The sequence below is a fragment of the Erythrolamprus reginae genome, chromosome 8 (genome assembly GCF_031021105.1).
Source record: "Erythrolamprus reginae isolate rEryReg1 chromosome 8, rEryReg1.hap1, whole genome shotgun sequence".
NCBI classification, from domain to species: domain Eukaryota; kingdom Metazoa; phylum Chordata; class Lepidosauria; order Squamata; family Dipsadidae; genus Erythrolamprus; species Erythrolamprus reginae.
The window spans coordinates 37734447-37751975 of NC_091957.1; the positions used below are offsets into that span (position 1 = coordinate 37734447).

General features: G+C 45.1%; 2 protein-coding genes across 4 annotated transcripts; both read left to right on the forward strand.

The window, feature by feature from the left end:
- Nucleotides 1-142: 142 nt before the first annotated feature.
- On the forward strand, nt 143-5202 carry LOC139171448 (protein shisa-1-like). Its single transcript, XM_070759687.1, has 4 exons — nt 143-1100; nt 2201-2455; nt 3894-4786; nt 4925-5202. Exons 1-3 carry the CDS (start codon nt 794-796, stop codon nt 4088-4090), a joined length of 759 nt encoding a protein of 252 aa, XP_070615788.1. The 5' UTR covers nt 143-793; the 3' UTR covers nt 4091-4786; nt 4925-5202.
- A 1912-nt stretch (nt 5203-7114) lies between these two features.
- LOC139170790 (protein shisa-2 homolog) lies at nt 7115-11199 on the forward strand. 3 transcript variants are annotated; one of them, XM_070758300.1, is made up of 3 exons: nt 7115-7585; nt 8609-8842; nt 9595-11199. In XM_070758300.1, exons 1-3 carry the CDS (start codon nt 7315-7317, stop codon nt 10017-10019), a joined length of 930 nt encoding a protein of 309 aa, XP_070614401.1. In that variant the 5' UTR covers nt 7115-7314; the 3' UTR covers nt 10020-11199. The 3 variants fall into 3 exon arrangements, with proteins under 3 accessions (XP_070614401.1, XP_070614400.1, XP_070614402.1); XM_070758299.1 differs by having other exon boundaries at nt 7150-7585; nt 8606-8842; XM_070758301.1 differs by lacking the exon at nt 7115-7585 and adding an exon at nt 7709-7984.
- The last annotated feature ends 6330 nt before the right edge of the window (nt 11200-17529 follow it).

Consider the following 17529-nt stretch of genomic DNA (forward strand, 5'->3'; position numbering starts at 1 on the left):
TCTGTGGCTGGATTCACACAGGGTAGGGCAGTGTTTCCCAACCTTGGCAACTTGAAGATATTTGGACTTCAACTCCCAGAATTCCCGAGCCAGCGAATGCTGGCTTCAATTCTGGGAGTTGAAGTCCAGATATCTTCAAGTTGCCAAAGTTGGGAAACACTGCGGTAGAGCATGATTGGACTTAGCCATGATTTATTGAATAAACCGCGGCTGAGTTTATGCAAGTTAAAAAGTTAAAATTCATGAAACACTTTTGTCCATGGCTGGCGTTAAATGCAACGTTCCCATGAGATCGCCAACCTGGTTTAAGCAAACACAACTGCAGAGTGGTTTTATTACACATCAAGTCCCAAACAAACTTATATTCTAGCTTAACGCTAAAGTCTGATTCACAAAAACTGTGATGATGACAGTTGATCTTGCACGAGAAACAGCCTCCTTTGACGGCCTGGGCTTCTTGAGGGGAAATGGGAGTCGTCCCACTTTTATCTATGCTAAAACTTTGCCCAACTCTGAACCCTGTTTTAAACTAAGGCTATTCCACAGAGGCAAATTTTCAAAACCAAATCAGGAATCTTAACTAAGCCCGAGCACCGACGTCTTCCTGGGGAGAAAGCCATTTCCACGCGTCGGTTCCAGGCTCCTTCGCACCAAGCAGGTGTAATTGGGCGGAGCAGGGGCCTATTAACCCGGCCAGCTGGGGATAGTTGCTTTCCCTGCGCCTTGGAGCGAGAGAAGTGGGTTCTCCAGCCTGGCGGGTCGGGAAGAGGAGGAGCGCGGCTCAGGGCGCATCATGCAGCGGCTGCTCCCCCGCGTCGTTCTCTCGTTGTTCCTCCTCAGTTGCAGGGCCAGGGAGAGCAGGGAGGACGCGGCCGGTCTCGACCCCTACGGATCGCCGTTGTCGGATGACTTCGCACAATGTCCCGCGCACTCGAACGCCTCCGGGGCGCCTTCCTCACGCGGAGCCCAGGCCTCCTCTCTGGGCCGCGGGAAGGCCGGTGCTGGCGACTGGCCGGCGGAAGAGACCCGCTACCCCTGGACCCTGTTGAGCGGCGTCTCGGCGGGCGAGATTGGCCAAGTCTCCGCGAAAGAATCGACAGGTAAGGAAGGTTGCACTGCGCGAGGATTGTTGGGTTGGCCGGGCAATGGGGTTGCTCCAACCTGCCTCTCTACTTCCTTTTGGCGCGACCCTCTGCGCCTTTCGCCTGGCTCAAGTGAAGAGCGCAAATGACCAGGCAGCCTCGAACACCGATGGGGCAAATGGGGCGAAAGGGTTTCGGGATGCCCCTGGTGGAAATCGAGTCTTCGGAGCTGCCTTTCTCTCCTTCTCTTAAGGGCTCAGAACTTTCACCGCCTTGTTTCGTTTGCTCTGGAATTTCCCTCGGTGGAGCTGTGTTAGAAGCATGGCCATTGAAAAAATCCCTATGAACCAGTTTCTTAAAGTACTACGCTCAGGTTTGCCCATTTCCCTCAAAAACTGTGGTTTGCGAATGAGGAATGGGCTGTGTCGCGTTTCTCCCACTCTCTAACCTCGATTATAAGACGGTTTATCTGCCCCTGGAACTTGCCCTTGTGGACTTCAACTTCCAGAACTCTCCAGTCATCCTCTGGGGAATGAGACTGAGGAATGGCTGCCAGGGGAATTCTGGGAGTTTATTTTATTTATTTATTTCTTTGTTTGTTTGTTTGTTTGTTTGTTTTGTTTATTTATTTATTTATTTATTTATTTATTTATTTTGTCCAATGCACAATAATATACAATGAAGGTTATAGAGGATACAGTAGAGAAGATATATGAGATATAGGAGAGACAATAGGACAGGGGACCGAAGGCGCTCTAGTGCGCTTACGTACGCCCCTTACTGACCTCTTAGGAATCTGTCGAGGTCAACCGTGGACAGTCTAAGGGTAAAATGTTGGGGTTAGGGGATGATACTACAGAGTCCGGTAATGAGTTCCACGCTTCGACAACCCGATTACTAAAGTCATATTTTTTACAGTCGAGTTTGGAGCGGTTAATATTAAGCTTGAATCTGTTGTGTGCTCTTGTGTTGTTGTGATTGAATCTGAAATAAACCACAAGTCCTGAAGTGGCCAAGGTTGGTCCTCCGTGATCGAATTGCCCCTGGAGCCAGAGCCAGCTGTGCACACATAGGGGTGCGGCAGGAGTTATTTGTAGGCTTCGTTTTTTCCACCTCAGATGCCGGGGTTCTTCTCATGGAAGGCGAGCTATGCAACCAATGGGTGCCCGGTGAGGCAAGTCCAGCTGTGTTTTTCCACTGCCCCACCCAAGAGCATCAGCGGGAGGAAATGTTTTGCTGTGGCACCTGCCTGGACTCCTACTGCTGCTCCTCCACTACGGAGCGCCTGGACCAGGCGAGCTGTTGGAAGGGTGTTCAGGAGACCCACGAGCAGCGGGCGGCGCTGTTTGCTGTGACCCCACCTGAGAAGCCAGGTAAGGGAAGGAGACGGTTTGGATTCCGACTTTGGAAGAGTGGAGGTTAAAGTAACGTGTTTCAAAATTATTGACGTTGACACGTGTGGACATCCCGAGCCATCCCCCACTGGCTGAGAAGAGTTAGAAGTTGAAGCCCATCCTTCTTAAAGTTAGCGAAGGTTGAGAAGCCCCGTGTTAAATAAAGAAACCCATAGGAGACAGTATTGGCAATTGCACCAAATCTAACCAAGATTTAATCAGGTTAATGAGAATGAGACAAAGCTGGGAATTTGGAATATAACAAACTCAAATGAAGAAAACAGTAAAAAAAACCCATAAAGGCATGTTCCTAGGAGCATGGGAACTTATTTTTCAGAATAAATTCAGATTTTTTTTTTAAGACTTATTTTTTCCTCCTACTAAAAATGCATTAATCTGCAAACCCTTGTCTAGCAGTTGTCTGCAAAATCTTTGCCTGCCAATCCCATTTGCAGAGCTCAAATTGGTGGTGTTCAGCCCAGTTAAATACTAAGCAATATTCTCTATACACAGGAATGCAAAACTTGATTAGCTTATTTTTGTATATGATTGTGTTGCACACAGCCAGTGATGGTCATAGATGAGTTTTAACCACTAGCCAGATTAACCATGGTGCATGAATGCTGCTGCGGATACTCAAACTCAGCCAGGACATTTTTAAATGCTTCATATTATTGCAGAATCAAACGTTTTATTGTGGTCTGACTGGTTTGGTAAATTGGAAGGGGAACCCTTAAATGACTAAAAACATAACATGGGACAGGCCAGATGAAAACCACCTGATAAATAAATATTTATTCATTCATTCATTCATTCATTCATTCATTCATTTATTTATTAGATTTGTATGCCGCCCCTCTCCGTAGACTCGGGGCAGCTCACAACAGCAATAAAACAATTCATGACAAATCTAATAATTTAAAAACATTTTTAAAAACCAGTTATTAAGCAGACATACACACAAACATACCATACATAAATTGTATAGGCCCCGGGGGAGATATCTCAATTCCCCCATGCCTGGCCGCAAAGGTGGGTTTTAAGGAGTTTACAAAAGGCAAGGAGGGTGGGGGCAGTTCTAAACTCCGGGGGGAGCTGGTTCCAGAGAGTCGGGGCTGCCACAGAGAAGACTCTTCCCCTGGGACCCACCAAACGACATTGTTTAGTCGACGGGACCCGGAGAAGGCCAACTCTGTGGGACCTAATCGGTCGCTGGGATTCATGTGGCAGAATAACAAAGTCAACCAGGTTTTTTTGGGGGGGGGGCGTTCAACTTTAATCAAGGAAAGCAAGGGAGGAGTTCTATGGAAAGGAGAGGCCTTTGGGGTCTGCTGGAGCCAAAGAGGAAGGGGCTCGTGGGAGGTAGGGCATCTAGATGTTTAGGGGAACAAGTAACAGATGGCTTCTTATTTTTCAGCCAACAACACTCGGTTGGTCCTTGGAGTCATTGGCCTCTCGTGCATTTGCGTTTGGATAGCAATGGTGGTTTCCTATTTCCAAGATCAGAAGATCGCCCTCAACCAGCAAAGTCCTGACAACGACCAGTCAAATACGGAACGTGAGCGCCCTGCAACCAGACAAGCTGCCTCTGGAGATCCCGACCCATCCCCTTAGTAGCCGAAGAGCCCCAAAGATCCTACCAGCCCTCCTCTGCCGCCCCCCCCCCGGCTGTGGCCATTTTCACCTCTTTGCTCTGGAAGCCCCACATGGGACAACGGTTCAGACACAGATTTAGTGATTGATCCCTGGGGTGGGGTGGAATTAAGCCCCAAGGCTCAGCCCCCAGCATGGATGCCATTATCTTTCCATTTTTAGCATTCGGAACAGAACTATTCTGTTTTACTATCTAAAATCCTACATCTTTCGAAGGTACTGCTCTGCTTTTCCTAGGATATGTGGCTTATTGTAAGCAATTGGAGAGGGAGTCACTCCTTGCAAGAATATTATCCAAATGCTGTGTTTTTTAAATCTACACAGCATTAAATTAAGTGACCTTCAACTCCCGGGATTCCTGAGCCAGCCACGGTTGCTGGAACTCTTGAAATCCTTGAAAGTTGCCAGATTTGAGAAACATGGACCGGATGTATTGAAATTGCCTTCTTAAAGTGCGCGTCCAGAATTCCTAATTTCATTGTCTTAGAATTGTGGGAGTTGCAGAGCATATTCAGAGTAATAATAGGTTGGACAAGACACTTCTGCTGATTGCAGAGGCAAAGAAACATCTGCATTGAGTCCTCTTCCCTTTTTTGATGACTTGAGAGAGTGTAAATGTTAGTGGAGAGCCAGAGTAAGTGACCATTTAAAACAGGGGTCCCCAAACTTGGGAACTTTAAGACCTGTGGACTTCAACTCCCAGAATTCTCCAGCCAGCACAGCTGGCTGGAGAATTCTGGGAGTTGAAGTCCACAGGTCTTAAAGTTCCCAAGTTTGAAGACCTCTGATTTAAAGGCTGGGTGGGGTCTTCCTGTTTAACGAAAGGATGTGCTGTTTAAAAATATACCTTTTAAAAAAACTCTTCCTATTTGCTTTAACAACTGATTGACAGTACTTTAAAAGCAAAACGAAAACCCAGGAAGGTTGATTGGTTGCTGCTGGGTAGCCCTCAAGAGGAAAAGGCGGCCGAGGGGCTTGGAGCGCTTTTTAAAATGCAGTGGTGCACACTGTTTTATTGTCTCCTTCTGAATGTAAGAATACTCAATAAAAGAATGTGTTGTGTGATGTTTTAATCCCGGTTTGTGCCACATTCTTGCCTCTTTGAAGAGAGACCACGTGGGGTTTGGGGGTCCTGCCATGAATTCGGACAGTGGCCAAAGTTGCAGGATGAGGTCAGCAATAAATGCCAGTGTCTGGCCCACCCGATGGCAGGCAGAGGTGCTCTTTCAGAAGGGCACCCAGGTGCCATAGTTCCCTCTAAGCTGAGCAGTGAGCAATCGCTCACTTAAAAATCATCATCAACTCAGAGTTTTCCAAACCTGCCCAGAAGCCGAGAGGGAAAGAGTGAGAGGGAAGGAGAGAGAGAGGAAGAGAAACAGATAGAAAAAAGAGAGGAAGGAAAAGAGAAAGAAAAAGAATGGGAGTAAGGAAGAGAGAAAGAATCAAAATCTAGTTTGAAACTAGCTCAACTATTTAAGTGGCATTTTGATATTGATAGAGTTGCCCTATTATGAGCTCACTGTTATAGACACAGTACAGTATTTTATTTTGAAATTCTCTGAGGCAAAACAGGGTGGGTTTTTTATTTGTTTGTTTGTTTGTTTGTTTGTTTGTTTACTTACTTATTTATTTATTTATTTATTTATTATTTCTGTGCCGCCCAGTCCCAAAGGGACTGCGGCTCAGACACTATACTTTTCCGCCCACCCCCCAAAAAAATTAGAGGGAACACTGCCAGGTGCTGCTGGGTTTTCAGCTGTAGGTGACCTCAGCAGCCATTGTATTCATAGCAGCTTCTCCAACTCAACCCGGTTTATTGTAGGCATGTAAAGCAAACCAAGTTTCACCTGTTGTGCCAGTGTGGCTGCTTCCCTTTCAGCTGGCCTGGGGTGGCATTTTGATGAATGCTATCATTTACACAGATGTAACATTTAAACCAATCTCATAAATTTAGCCTATGTCTGGATTCAAGCGTAACTCAGGCAGCAGGGCGTGATTTGATTTAACCACAGTTAATTTGAATAGGCCACAATGGATGGATTCCTATAGTAATCCATAAATGTTCTGACTCACATTCATAGCACAAAACACATTGACCGGGATTATGTTTGCCTGGCTGAATTGACACTTTTCTAAAAAAATTAAAATGTTAAATCCAGTAAGTGCATTTGTCAATGCTGTGAAATATAAATTATATTCCCCCTATGTCTTCAACTTGGGCTAACAAAGCTCAACTGCAGCTTCCTACATCACACCCAGCACAAACAAACTACAATTTATTTATTTATTAGATTTGTATGCCGCCCCACAGTAGACTCAAGGTGACAATATTCTTCGAGTCTTTGGAGAGGGGTGGCATAAAAATATAATAATACGTAATAATAATAATAATAATAATAATAATAATAATAATAATAATAATAATAATAATGTTTACCAATAAAGGGGAATATTTGTAATTCAGTGTTTGACGTCTCAGGTTGGTGGTTTTCTTGCACATGTAAACTAGGTAACATCTATGTTAATCATGATCAGGGCTAGCATTGATGGTATTACCTAATCTGGGTAATGAAACCTCTGCAAGGAAAATCACACTCAGCACTCCTGGCTTAATGTGGGTGCCTGATTCACAAAACCTGTTACAATCACCGTTAAGGCCCGACCACAAGCAATATTCTTCATCCAAACCTAGCGTGTGTTGTCAACATAACAGTGTCCTAGTAGAGTCTTATGGGACTCTTATGAAGAGTTGAGAACCGTGTGACTTTTAGCCAGATTAAAACATTGTCCAACTGCAAACCCCAAATGTCGACCATTTAGCCCAATGTGTCCTCCAAAGCAGTCTTGATTTTGATTAATCTTCAAAACCAACAGGAGCAGAGGTCTTCAAACTTGGCAACTTTAAGACTTGTGGAGTTCAACTGGCTGGAGAATTCTGGGAGTTGAAGTCCACAAGTCTTAACGTTGCCAATTTTGAGGACCCCTGATCAGGAGCCAGGAATTTTAGCTCCAAACACTAGGCCTACTAGTGGGAGTAAGCCAAAGGTGCACCCACTCAAGGGATCAGCGTGTCAGGTGTGAATGGGTGGAGTAGGGGCCTATTCCTCTGGCCAGCTGAAATCAATCGCTTTCCTTCGGTTGAATAAAGTGGTGTTTCGGTCAGGGGGGGCTGGAAGGAAGGCGTCATGGAGAAGCCTCTGGCCGGCGCCCTCCTCTTGCTCTTCTTCCTCGGAGGCGCCGCTGGGGCGGGCCGGGACGACACCTGCCGCCTTGGGCGCTACGGGATGCCGCTGCCGGCCGCCTTCGAGGAGTCTTCCTCGCGCCGAGCCCCCAGGTCCCCCTCGCGCCCAGCAGAGACGCGCGCTCCCGCCCCACCGGCGCAGGAAGCCAGCTGGCCTTGGGTCCCCTTCGGTGCGGCCGCGCAAGAGATCAGCAGCTCTCCCGCCGGCCCGGCAGGTAAAGAGGAGGCGCGGAGCCGAGGGCGGCTGGGGAAGGGGTAGGGAGGGGGGACAGGGCCGCTGCGGCCGACCTCGCTTCCCTTCGCTGCGCCTCCCTTCGGCTTCGCCAAGTTAAAAGCGCAAAGGGGGCCCGAGCTGTTCGACGTGTTTGCTGGCGGGCGTTTGCGGGAAGCGGGGCGGTCACACCTGGCGGGAGAAAGTTTTCGGGGCCGGACTGGCCCAAATGGCTCCTCTCTTTGGCGGACGGCCACCTGAGTCCGCCGCCCATCTCCGTGAGGACCGTGTCCGATGACCCTCTGCGTGCCCTTAGCCGCCCCGTCTATAAAGTCGTCCCCCGCCCTTCCACAGAGTTCCCTCGGGCGGCGCTGCAAACTGAAAACTACGGACTTGGCTCCAGGTTGTAGCTAGTCAGTTCTTTTTCTTTTTCTTTTCATATATCTGTTTATACAGATGTAATACCAGTTTGCATATTGTTGTTACAAATCACACCTCTATGTCATAAGCAAACTAAATACATTTTAGCAAGTTAGTAAGGCATAAAATTTTGATACAATTGAATCTTCTACATGTACATTTATACTTTTTTTTTGTATTGGTACAATACAATTGTACCAATACAAATTGTACAATTGGAATTATGGGAGATGAAGTCCACAAGTTGCCAAGTTTGAAGACCTCAGCTCCTGATGGTTTTGAAGATTAATCAAAATCAAGACTGCTTTGGAGGACACATTGGGCTAAAAGGTCGACATTTGGGGTTTGTAGTCGAACAATTCGTACCATCTTTGCCATCTCTCTTTGGTTTCTTTAATTCTTACTCCTTTAACTGCGTTTGTCATTTCATCCATTTCGGCGCCACCATTGCTAGCTAGCCATAGCTAGTCAGTTCCGAGCCGACGTTTTCCTTCCCGCTGCCAACCTGGCTCTTCCTGTTCAGGGGAATCAGCTCCTTGGTTGTATGGGTGGGGCTGGGGGGGGGGGGAGACTCGCTCGCTCACAGCCTCTTTTCCTCCTCAAGCAGAAGCCGGGATCCTTCTGAGGGAAGGAGAACAATGCGACCAGTGGGTGCCTGGGCTGGAGGCAACTCCCGTGGTGACCTTCCACTGCCGCGCCCAGAATGACCGAGGGGAGGAGGTCTTCTGCTGCGGCACCTGCGAGTTCCTCTACTGCTGCTCGTCCCCGGAGGAGCGCCTGGACCAGGCCAGCTGCCAGAGGGCCAGGACGGAGCCTGTGGGACCCACCCTGGAGGAAGTCCGTAAGTGGGCGGCCCTCCCTCCTTTTGGGGGACCCTCGGTACACTGACTGTCAAAGATATCTGGACTTCAACTCCCAGAATTCTGGCTGGGGAATTCTGGGAGTTGAAGTCCAGATATCTTCAAGTTGCCGAGGTTGGGAAACACTGGACTAAACAATGTCGGTTGGCGGGGCCCAGAGGAAAAGGCTTCTCTGTGGTGGCCCCGGCCCTCTGGAATCAACTCCCTCCAGAGATTCGAACAGCCCCCACCCTCGAATCCCAGTGGTCGATTAGGTCCCACAGAGTTGGCCTTCTCCGGGTCCCGTCGACAAAACAATGTTCCCTGGCGGGACCCAGGGGAAAAGCCTTCTCTGTGGTGGCCCCGGCCCTCTGGAATCAACTCCCTCCAGAGATTCGAACAGCCCCCACCCTCCTCGCCTTCCGTAAAATGCTGAAGACTCACCTCTGTCGCCAGGCGTGGGGATGATTACCTCCCCCCCTTCGTTGTGTTTTCTGACCTCTGTTGTAGGATGAACTGGGTTGAATGTGTACGAATGTGACCTTATGACACTGGTTATGTTTATTAATGTTTTTAATTGACTTAAATTTTACTATTAGATTTGTAATGTATTATTGTTATGTTGTTAGCTGCCCTGAGTCTTTGGAGAGGGGCGGCATACAAATCTAATAAATTATTATTATTATTATTATTATTATTATTATTATTATTATTATTAAGGGTTACCTGTAACAACCAGCCTCTTATTTTTCAGGCGAAGTCAAGCTCCTTGAGTTCATCTTTATAGCAGTTGTGCTCAGCGCGACTTTCACCTTGTTCTTCTGCGCACTGCGCTACTGGATAGAACGCATGGAGGAGCGGGAAGAGCGGAGGGCGGCCAATGCCCAGCTGGACTTGGTCCGAGAGATTCCTGCCATACCTGTCCTTGACAGCATTCAGCCTGAACGGGCGGCCTCCGCTGATCCTCCATCCTCGGGGCCTGAAGAATCCCACAGGTCCTCTGAGCCGCCCATGGGGGTGGCCAGTGCACTTTGGGGCTCTGGAAACCCCATGCACGAAGTGATGAGATTATCAGTATTTACCCTGCCAGGGCCGCTGGGGGTTGTGCCTGAAGTTGAGGAAGAGGAGGAAGAGGAGGAGGAAGAGGAGGAGGAAGAGGAGGAGGAAACAGATTTTTAACCAGAGGGAGGAGAAACAAAGCAAGTCCCAAGTTCAGCCCCTGAGCATTGGTGTCATTCGCTTTGTTAGTATTAGGAACTCCACTTCTCTATTTTTAACATTTCCTTTTTAGTAAGACTCGCTTGGTAGCCTAGAAATGTCTTCCACTTGTGTGCTACTCACTCCCTGCCCCACGTAGACTTTGATTTACATGGATTGTCTTGCTTCATCCCCTCCCTTCACACCCCTGAACACCTGGTTGAGATATTTGAATTTCTCTCTTCAATCTTTCCACTGGAGATTGGGGTCAGAAGATAGGGAGTTCTCCCAGCCATGACCTTGTTTTAGCCAACATTATTTTAAATGCTCTGTAAAAGGAACAGCTGATTGATAAGGGTATTTTTCCACTTGGCAGGAAGTTTTTCTTAAACTCAGATTTGCATGCAAGTGGAGGAGAGGAAAAAAATCTCTTTACAGAAACTGTATCCAACATATATTGAAATTACCTTTTGCACCCTGGCCAGTTTCGTTGGCTTAGATCAGTGTTTCCCAACCTTGACAACTTAAAGATATCTGGACTTCAACTCCCAGAATTCCCCAGACAGCATTTGCTGGCTGGGGAATTCTGGGAGTTGAAGTCCAGATATCTTCAAGTTGCCAAGATTGGGAAACACTGGCTTAGATAGAATACTGGGAACTGCAGTCCCCAGGCACACTCAGAGCTACAGGTTGGACACACTTCTAGCTTTGGGATCAGGTAGAGAAACTCCCAATCTCTCTTTTACCCGTCACAAACATACTTTTTGATGACTTGAGAGAGTTCAAATGCAAGTGGAGACACAACAAAGCCAGAGTAAGTGGCCATTTAAAACACTAGCTCGGTGATTTTGATTTATTTTTACATTTGGTGAGGGACATGCATTTTAGAAAACACAAATGTCTTTGGTTTCACTTGTTTGATTTGATTTAGCCACTGTTAATAGGACAAAGCGTGCCTTTTTAAACAGGAAAGGTTGTGTGTGACTTTTGCTGTTTTAGCAAAAGAGGAATAGACAAGGGATATGAAATGCTTTTATAATATAACTGTCAATTGCTAATTTATTGTACTGTCAATAATTGTGTAATAGGTATTATACAATTGTACTGTCTCACTGAATGTAACAATCATCAATAAAGAATGTGTGGTTGTGTAACGTTTTAATCCTGCTTTCTGATGCATCCTTGAATAGCTAGAAAAGCTCCTCCGTTCATTACTTGGTGTTTTTAGGTCTTGCCATGAAATCTAAAAGCATCAAAGGACTCAGGATAAAGTAAGCAATAGATAAAAAATTATATTTCATAATGTGGATGGCAGCTGTGCTTTTTTCTTAAGTGTTGCCCTTTCAGGATAAGGACGTGGTTGTTCCTGTGGAACTCCCTGCCACAGTCACATTCAGGAATTCAAACTTCAATTGGAAACAGTTCCTGCTGGTTGTAAGTCTAGGTCTAGGCATTCAACTGACAATGGTTGCTTAGTGACAGTTTGAAATTATAACAGATCCTGCAAAAAGTACTTATGACATGAACCAAGCCACTTTAAAAATTTGCCATTCAGAGTCCTATGTTTTATTTTTATTTGTATAATGTTTGTATATTATATATTTTATGGTTATGTCGACATATTCTCATCTTTTTTTGCACAGGTATCTGCAGAAGATCATATTCTTCATATATGACCTGAAAAAAATGCAGAGGAGCCAGCAGACATTTTCCCTCCATCGTTTTGCTGCCCTCTGGTGGCTATTTGGAGGCCTGCTTTGCTCCAAAACCTCATTTTGGCATGGATAAATTAATACCCATAACGTATAAGAGAAGAGAGTGAACTTTATTTTGTAATCAAAACGCTTCTACTGTTGTTCTACTTTCCTGTCCAATCAGCTGCAGAAATTGGAAAGAGAGACACAGGAGGAAGAACTCGCTTGCTGTTATAGCACAGCCAACACGGGTTCTTTCTTTCTTTCCTTCTTTCTCTGGAGCCTCTTTGTTTGCACAAAACGTCGTGATGGGGGGAGGCTCAAAAGTCCCCCTTTCTAGAAAAGCGCTTCTTGGAATTTGCAGGTGTCCTTTCAGGGGCACAAGCGATAATTGTCCTCTCTGACACACACACACCCAACTTCCCCCCGCTTAGTGCGGTTTCCTAAGGAGTGCAATTCAGCCTCCTCCCCCCCGCAGCCCCCCGCAACCAGGCGCGATGGCTCTCAGAGCGCCCCCTCCACCAAAAAAATGGTTGGCTGAGGGGATTGTGGTAGTTGAAGCGCCGCAATGTTCTTTGGACGGAGCCGATCGAGAGCTCAGCGGAACTCAAGCGCGTCGGGCACGTGACCGAGGCGGACGGAAAAGCTGAAGCTCCTGTCCGCGCTTGGCGGTAGCCACGGCAACGCGAGCGGCCTGCGCGGCGCGAGTAAGCCCGCGCTCGAGTTGGGATCGAGCCTGGAGCTTAATGGACGTATCGTAGCAGCCCCATCTCTGTGAGTGGACGCCGCCGCCGCGACCGCTTCACGCCCCTCATTTTGGAAAAAGTGTTAGCGGGTGGGCGGGATTTCGTCCCTTCCGGTCTTCTCGACTGGCCTCGCAGGGCGGTTGTATCAATATGGACTGTTGCTGCAAACTAATAAACTGCAGTTTGAAGGAGGGAAATGCACGCAGGTTCCCCTGTTGCTTAACGGCAGCCCTGCAAGGTAGGCTGCTGGCCTCGGTCTCTGCCATTGCAAGAGAATGACAGTCTCTGGGGGAATGATTGGCTCTGCATTTGCCGCCATTTCCCCAGGGACCCGAGCGGGCCTCTCTATGTGCAACAACCCCCCTGCGAGGTAGGCCAGGCTGAGCGACAATCCCCCAAAAGGCTCCCATGAGATTCCAGGGCTGAGAGGGGATTTGTACCAGAGACTCTCGCACCAGGGTACCTCCCCAATTTTCCCCATGATTTTGGGGGAGCTTGCTCACTCTAAGACGACAGTATGCCCCCCCCCCCCCCGGGCACTTTGAAGATGGCTGGATTTCAGCTCCCCAGAACCTCATGCTGGCTGGGGAATTCTGGGAGTGGAACTCCACCCATCTTCAAGTTGCCAAGGTGGAGAAACCCTGGACAAGACCATGGGCTGCCCCTTTGCCTATCACTGAAGTTATCTGTAGGTCCTATATTATTATTATTATTATTATTATTATTATTATTATTATTATTATTATTATTATTAATTAGATTTGTATGCCGTCCCTCTCCGAAGACTCTGAGCAGCTCACAACAACAATATACACCATGCACAGCCTTTTAGTCCTTAGTGTTGGATCAGTTTGCCAGCAAGCCTGAACAACAAGGACAAGAAAGTGAGTCTTCGGCTTGTTCTTTTCTCCTTTGTTATATCCTTCAGCGTAACCTCTGCACAAGGTCAGAAATTTTGGAACAGTTCCATTTTAGCATTGTTTGCAAGCCCTAAACTGCGATTAATCTTAATTTTGCACACTTGAAAAATGTGTGTACCATAAATGATCATTTTGAGTTGGCTTCTTTCCACTTGTTCATGGTTGATCAAGAGGTAAGTCATCTTCACAGTAATAGTGTATTGAATAGCCACAAGGCCCTCTCAGAATACAAAATAGAGTCAGTCTTCAGCTTATGACATAGCTGAGCACTACATTTCCATTATTAAACAAGAAAGTGGTTCAGTGAGTTTTGTCCCATGGTGTGGCCCTTTTTGCTATAGTTGTTGACTGAATCAATGCAATTGTTATGTGAATCATATGGTCATTATATGAATCTGGCTTCCTCCATTGATTTGCTAGTTGGAAGCCAACTAGGAAGGTTACAAATGGTGATCGTGTGACCCCAGGATTGTGCGGGCCTGAATTAGAGTGGAATGGAATGGAATAGGAATAGAATGCAAATGGAATGGGGATGGGATAGAAATGGGGAATGGGAATGGAAAAGGAATAATGAAAGTGAATGGAATATAATAGAATAAGAATAGAATAGAATTCTTTATTGATTGGACACACAAAGAATTTGTCTTTGGTGCAGATTCTTTCAGTGTACATAAAAGAAAAGATACATTTGTCAAGAATCATAAGATAGAATAGAATTTTATTGGCCAAATGTGATTGGACACACAAGGAATTTGTCTTGGTGCATATGCTCTCTGTACATAAAAGAAAAAGATGCATTTGTCAAGAATCATGTGGTACAACACTTAATGATTGCCATAGGGGTCAAATAAGCAATGAAGAATCAATCAATATTAATAAAAACCTTAGGATACAAGCAACAAGTTACAGTCATACAATCCTAAATGGGAGGAAAAGGATGATAGGAATGATGAGAAAAACGAGTAGAAATAGAAGTGCAGATTTAGTAAAAAGTCTGACAGTGTTGAGGGAATTATTTGTTTAGTAGAGTGATGGCGTTCGGGGAAAAACTGTTCTTGTGTCTAGTTGTCTTGGTGTACAGTGCTCTGTAGCGATGTTTTGAGGGTAAGAGTTGAAACAATTTGTGTCCAGGATGCGAGGGGTTAGTAAATATTTCCCCCGCTCTCTTTTTGACTCGTGCAGTATACAGGTCTTCAATGGAAGGCAGGTTGGCAGCCATTGTTTTTTCTGCAGTTCTGATTATCCTCTGAAGTCTGTGTCGGTCCTGTTGGGTTGCAGCACCAAAGCAGACTGTTATGGAGGTGCAGATGACAGACTCAGTGATTCCTCTGTAGAACTGTATCAGCAGCTCCTTGGGCAGTTTGAGCTTCCTGAGCTGGCGCAGGAAGAATGTTCTTTGTTGTGCTTTTTTGATGATGTTTTTGATGTTAGGTGACCATTTTAGGTCTTGAGATATGATAGAACCTAGAAATTTGAAGGTCTCTACTGTTGATACTGTGTTGTCTAGTATTGTGAGAGGTGGAAAGGTTTCTCCTAAAGTCTACCATCATGAGGTATAACACTTAATGATTGTCATAAGTGTCAAATAAGCAATCAGGAAACAATCAATATTAATAAAAATCTTAAGGATACAAGCAACAAGTTATAGTCATACAGTCCTAAGTAGAAGGAGATGGGTGATAGGAATGATGAGAAAAACTAGTAGTAATAGTAGTGCAGACTTTGTGTTGAGGGAATTGTTTAGCAGAGTGATGGCATTTGGGGAAAAACTGTTCTTCTGTCTAGTTGTCTTAGAGTGCATTGCTGTTTAGTGACGTTTTGAGGGTAGGAATTGGTAAATGACAGGCCATAGGTCATAATCATAGTCACAATCCATAATCAGCCAGTTGTGAATCCATCTGGTGGTGAAGCTGTCTATCCCACTTTTTTCTAGCTTATGAAGAAGTAGGTTGTGGTCTACAATGTTGAATATGCCTTGATGAAGTGTAAGTATATTATGCCTACAGTATTTTGCTATTCTACTAATGTAGTTATTCTGTTGAAGAACGAAATAAGATTAGTTTGACGTGATCTGTTTTTCACAAACCCATGCTGGCTGCTTGTTTATTACATTCCTTGTTTCTAGGTATCGGCAGATCTGTCTGTCTGTCTATTTGACGTCTAAGCCGCCCAATCCCGTAGGACTTGGGGAATTTTTAATTTCTTTTGTAGTATCTTCCTGGGTATTGATGTTAGGCTGACTGGGCTGCAGTTTCCTGGGTCTGCCCCCCCCTCCCGTTTTTTGAAGAGGAGCTCTTTTGCAGTCCTCTAGTAGTTCTTCGGTGTTCCAGGATTTTTGAAAGATATAATACAGGGGTTCTGAGATGACATCTGCCAGCTCCTTTAGAACCCTGAGATGTAGTCCATCAGGTCCCAGTGATTTGTATTTGTCAAGATCAGTTCTCCTACTATTTTTTTGTGTGTGTGTGTTTATTTTAACTTTCATTTCCAGTCCGTCTTTTACAGTTACCGTATGTTCCTGGTACATTGGGCTCTAGTGCAAAGAATGAGTTAAGCAGCTCTGCATTTTCTTTGTTGCTTGTTTCTTCCTTGCCATCTTATCTCTTTAGTGGACCAACTGTTTCCTTGATTTTTTTTCTTGTTATTTATATCTTGGAAGAAACTTTTTAAAATTATCTTTGACTTTTGTTGCAAGTCTTTGTTCATTCTGAACCTTTGCTTTCCTGACTTCATCTTTGCAGATTCTGGCTATCTGCTGATATTCTGCATTAGTTATGTGTCTCTCTTTCTTATATTTGTCCTTTTTGTCTTTTAATTTGTCAGAGAGGTCTTTGTGCAGCCATGCTGGTTTCTTCTTGTATTTCTTGTTTATCTTTCTATGCTGGTCTGGGCTTTTATGATCATATTTTTCAATTTACCAAGATTCTTGAATTGTTTTCTCCTTTAGGATTTTCGTCCAAGTTCTCTCTGTGTTTATTGAAATCAGGTCTTTTAAAATGTAAGACTTTGGTATCATTGTGTTTAATTGTTTGTGTTATGTTGAATTCTAGTATGACATCACTCTTACCCAAAGATCCTGCAGTTTCAACTCCCTCTATCACTAATAGATTTCTGTTCACTTCTGCCCGATACTTGGAGACTGTCTAGAAAAGTCCCTGCAGTTTTCTTGACAAGGTTTTTCTCATGTGGTTTGCCATTACCTGCTATTCAGGGCTGACATGAAACGGCTGGCCCATATAGGTCATATGTGATTGAAATGTCATCTACATAGTTGACATATCATTTCTCTCTCTCTCCCTCTAATCTCCCTCTCTTTACTTTTCCAATGTTATTTTTTTAATTTCTAATCTTTTCTCTTTTCTAATTCTTTCTCTTTTCTCTTTTTTGTACATATTATTGTTATATTCTGCATTATATGTCCTTTTTTAATGTATATATTCAATAAATATTATTTTTAAAAAATAAAATAAAAAGAAATGGCTGGCGCAAGGTGACCCAGCTTCATCCTTAAGGCAGAACTCCAACTTGCGTCTTCCTGGTTTCTAGCTTGGAGCCTTGTCTATTATGTCAAACTCTCTCTCTCTTTGTGTGTGTGTGAGAGAGAGAGAGAGAGAGAGAGAAAGACAGATTTTTCTGTTCAAATGTCTAATACTTGGACACTGCTTGGAGAAGACCCTGCCATTTTCTTGGCAAGATTTTTCAAATGTAGTTTGCCATTGCCTTCTTTCTGGAGCTAAGAGAAAGTGACTGGCACAAGGTCATCCCGTTGGCTTCACACCTAAGGCAAGACAATTATAGTAGTGCAGTTGTGGTCCTTGAGGTGTCACAAAAATCCCCCACCTTTTTTTGTTTTTGCCCTGAAGACTGAAATGGCCGCTAGACATTTGGAATTTTACTGAATAATTTAAAGGAAAGAAAGGAAACTGTTTTGGTTTAGTCATTTGACCATGTCATGAAAGACAGCAAGGGTTATATTATTGTCCCTCTCGGGCGTTGGATGCTGGTTTTAAATTTGGGGGGGCTGTGCCATTCCTGTTGCTGGTTTTTAGATAATTTGCTCCAAAATTGCTCTAGTCTCTTGGGAACGGTTAGTGGACAGGTTGGTTGTTATTTTAATCCCATCCAGTTCTAC

Excerpts from the sequence above, each read along its gene's own strand:
- LOC139171448 (XM_070759687.1), top strand. The coding sequence starts at position 794 with ATGCAGCGGCTGCTCCCCCGCGTCGTTCTCTCGTTGTTCCTCCTCAGT. Across the intron at positions 1,101-2,200 it reads CTCCGCGAAAGAATCGACAG|ATGCCGGGGTTCTTCTCATG; the intron begins GTAAGGAAGGTT and ends TTTCCACCTCAG. Across the intron at positions 2,456-3,893 it reads GACCCCACCTGAGAAGCCAG|CCAACAACACTCGGTTGGTC; the intron begins GTAAGGGAAGGA and ends CTTATTTTTCAG.
- LOC139170790 (XM_070758299.1), top strand. The coding sequence starts at position 7,315 with ATGGAGAAGCCTCTGGCCGGCGCCCTCCTCTTGCTCTTCTTCCTCGGA. Across the intron at positions 7,586-8,605 it reads CTCTCCCGCCGGCCCGGCAG|CAGAAGCCGGGATCCTTCTG; the intron begins GTAAAGAGGAGG and ends TTCCTCCTCAAG. Across the intron at positions 8,843-9,594 it reads ACCCACCCTGGAGGAAGTCC|GCGAAGTCAAGCTCCTTGAG; the intron begins GTAAGTGGGCGG and ends CTTATTTTTCAG.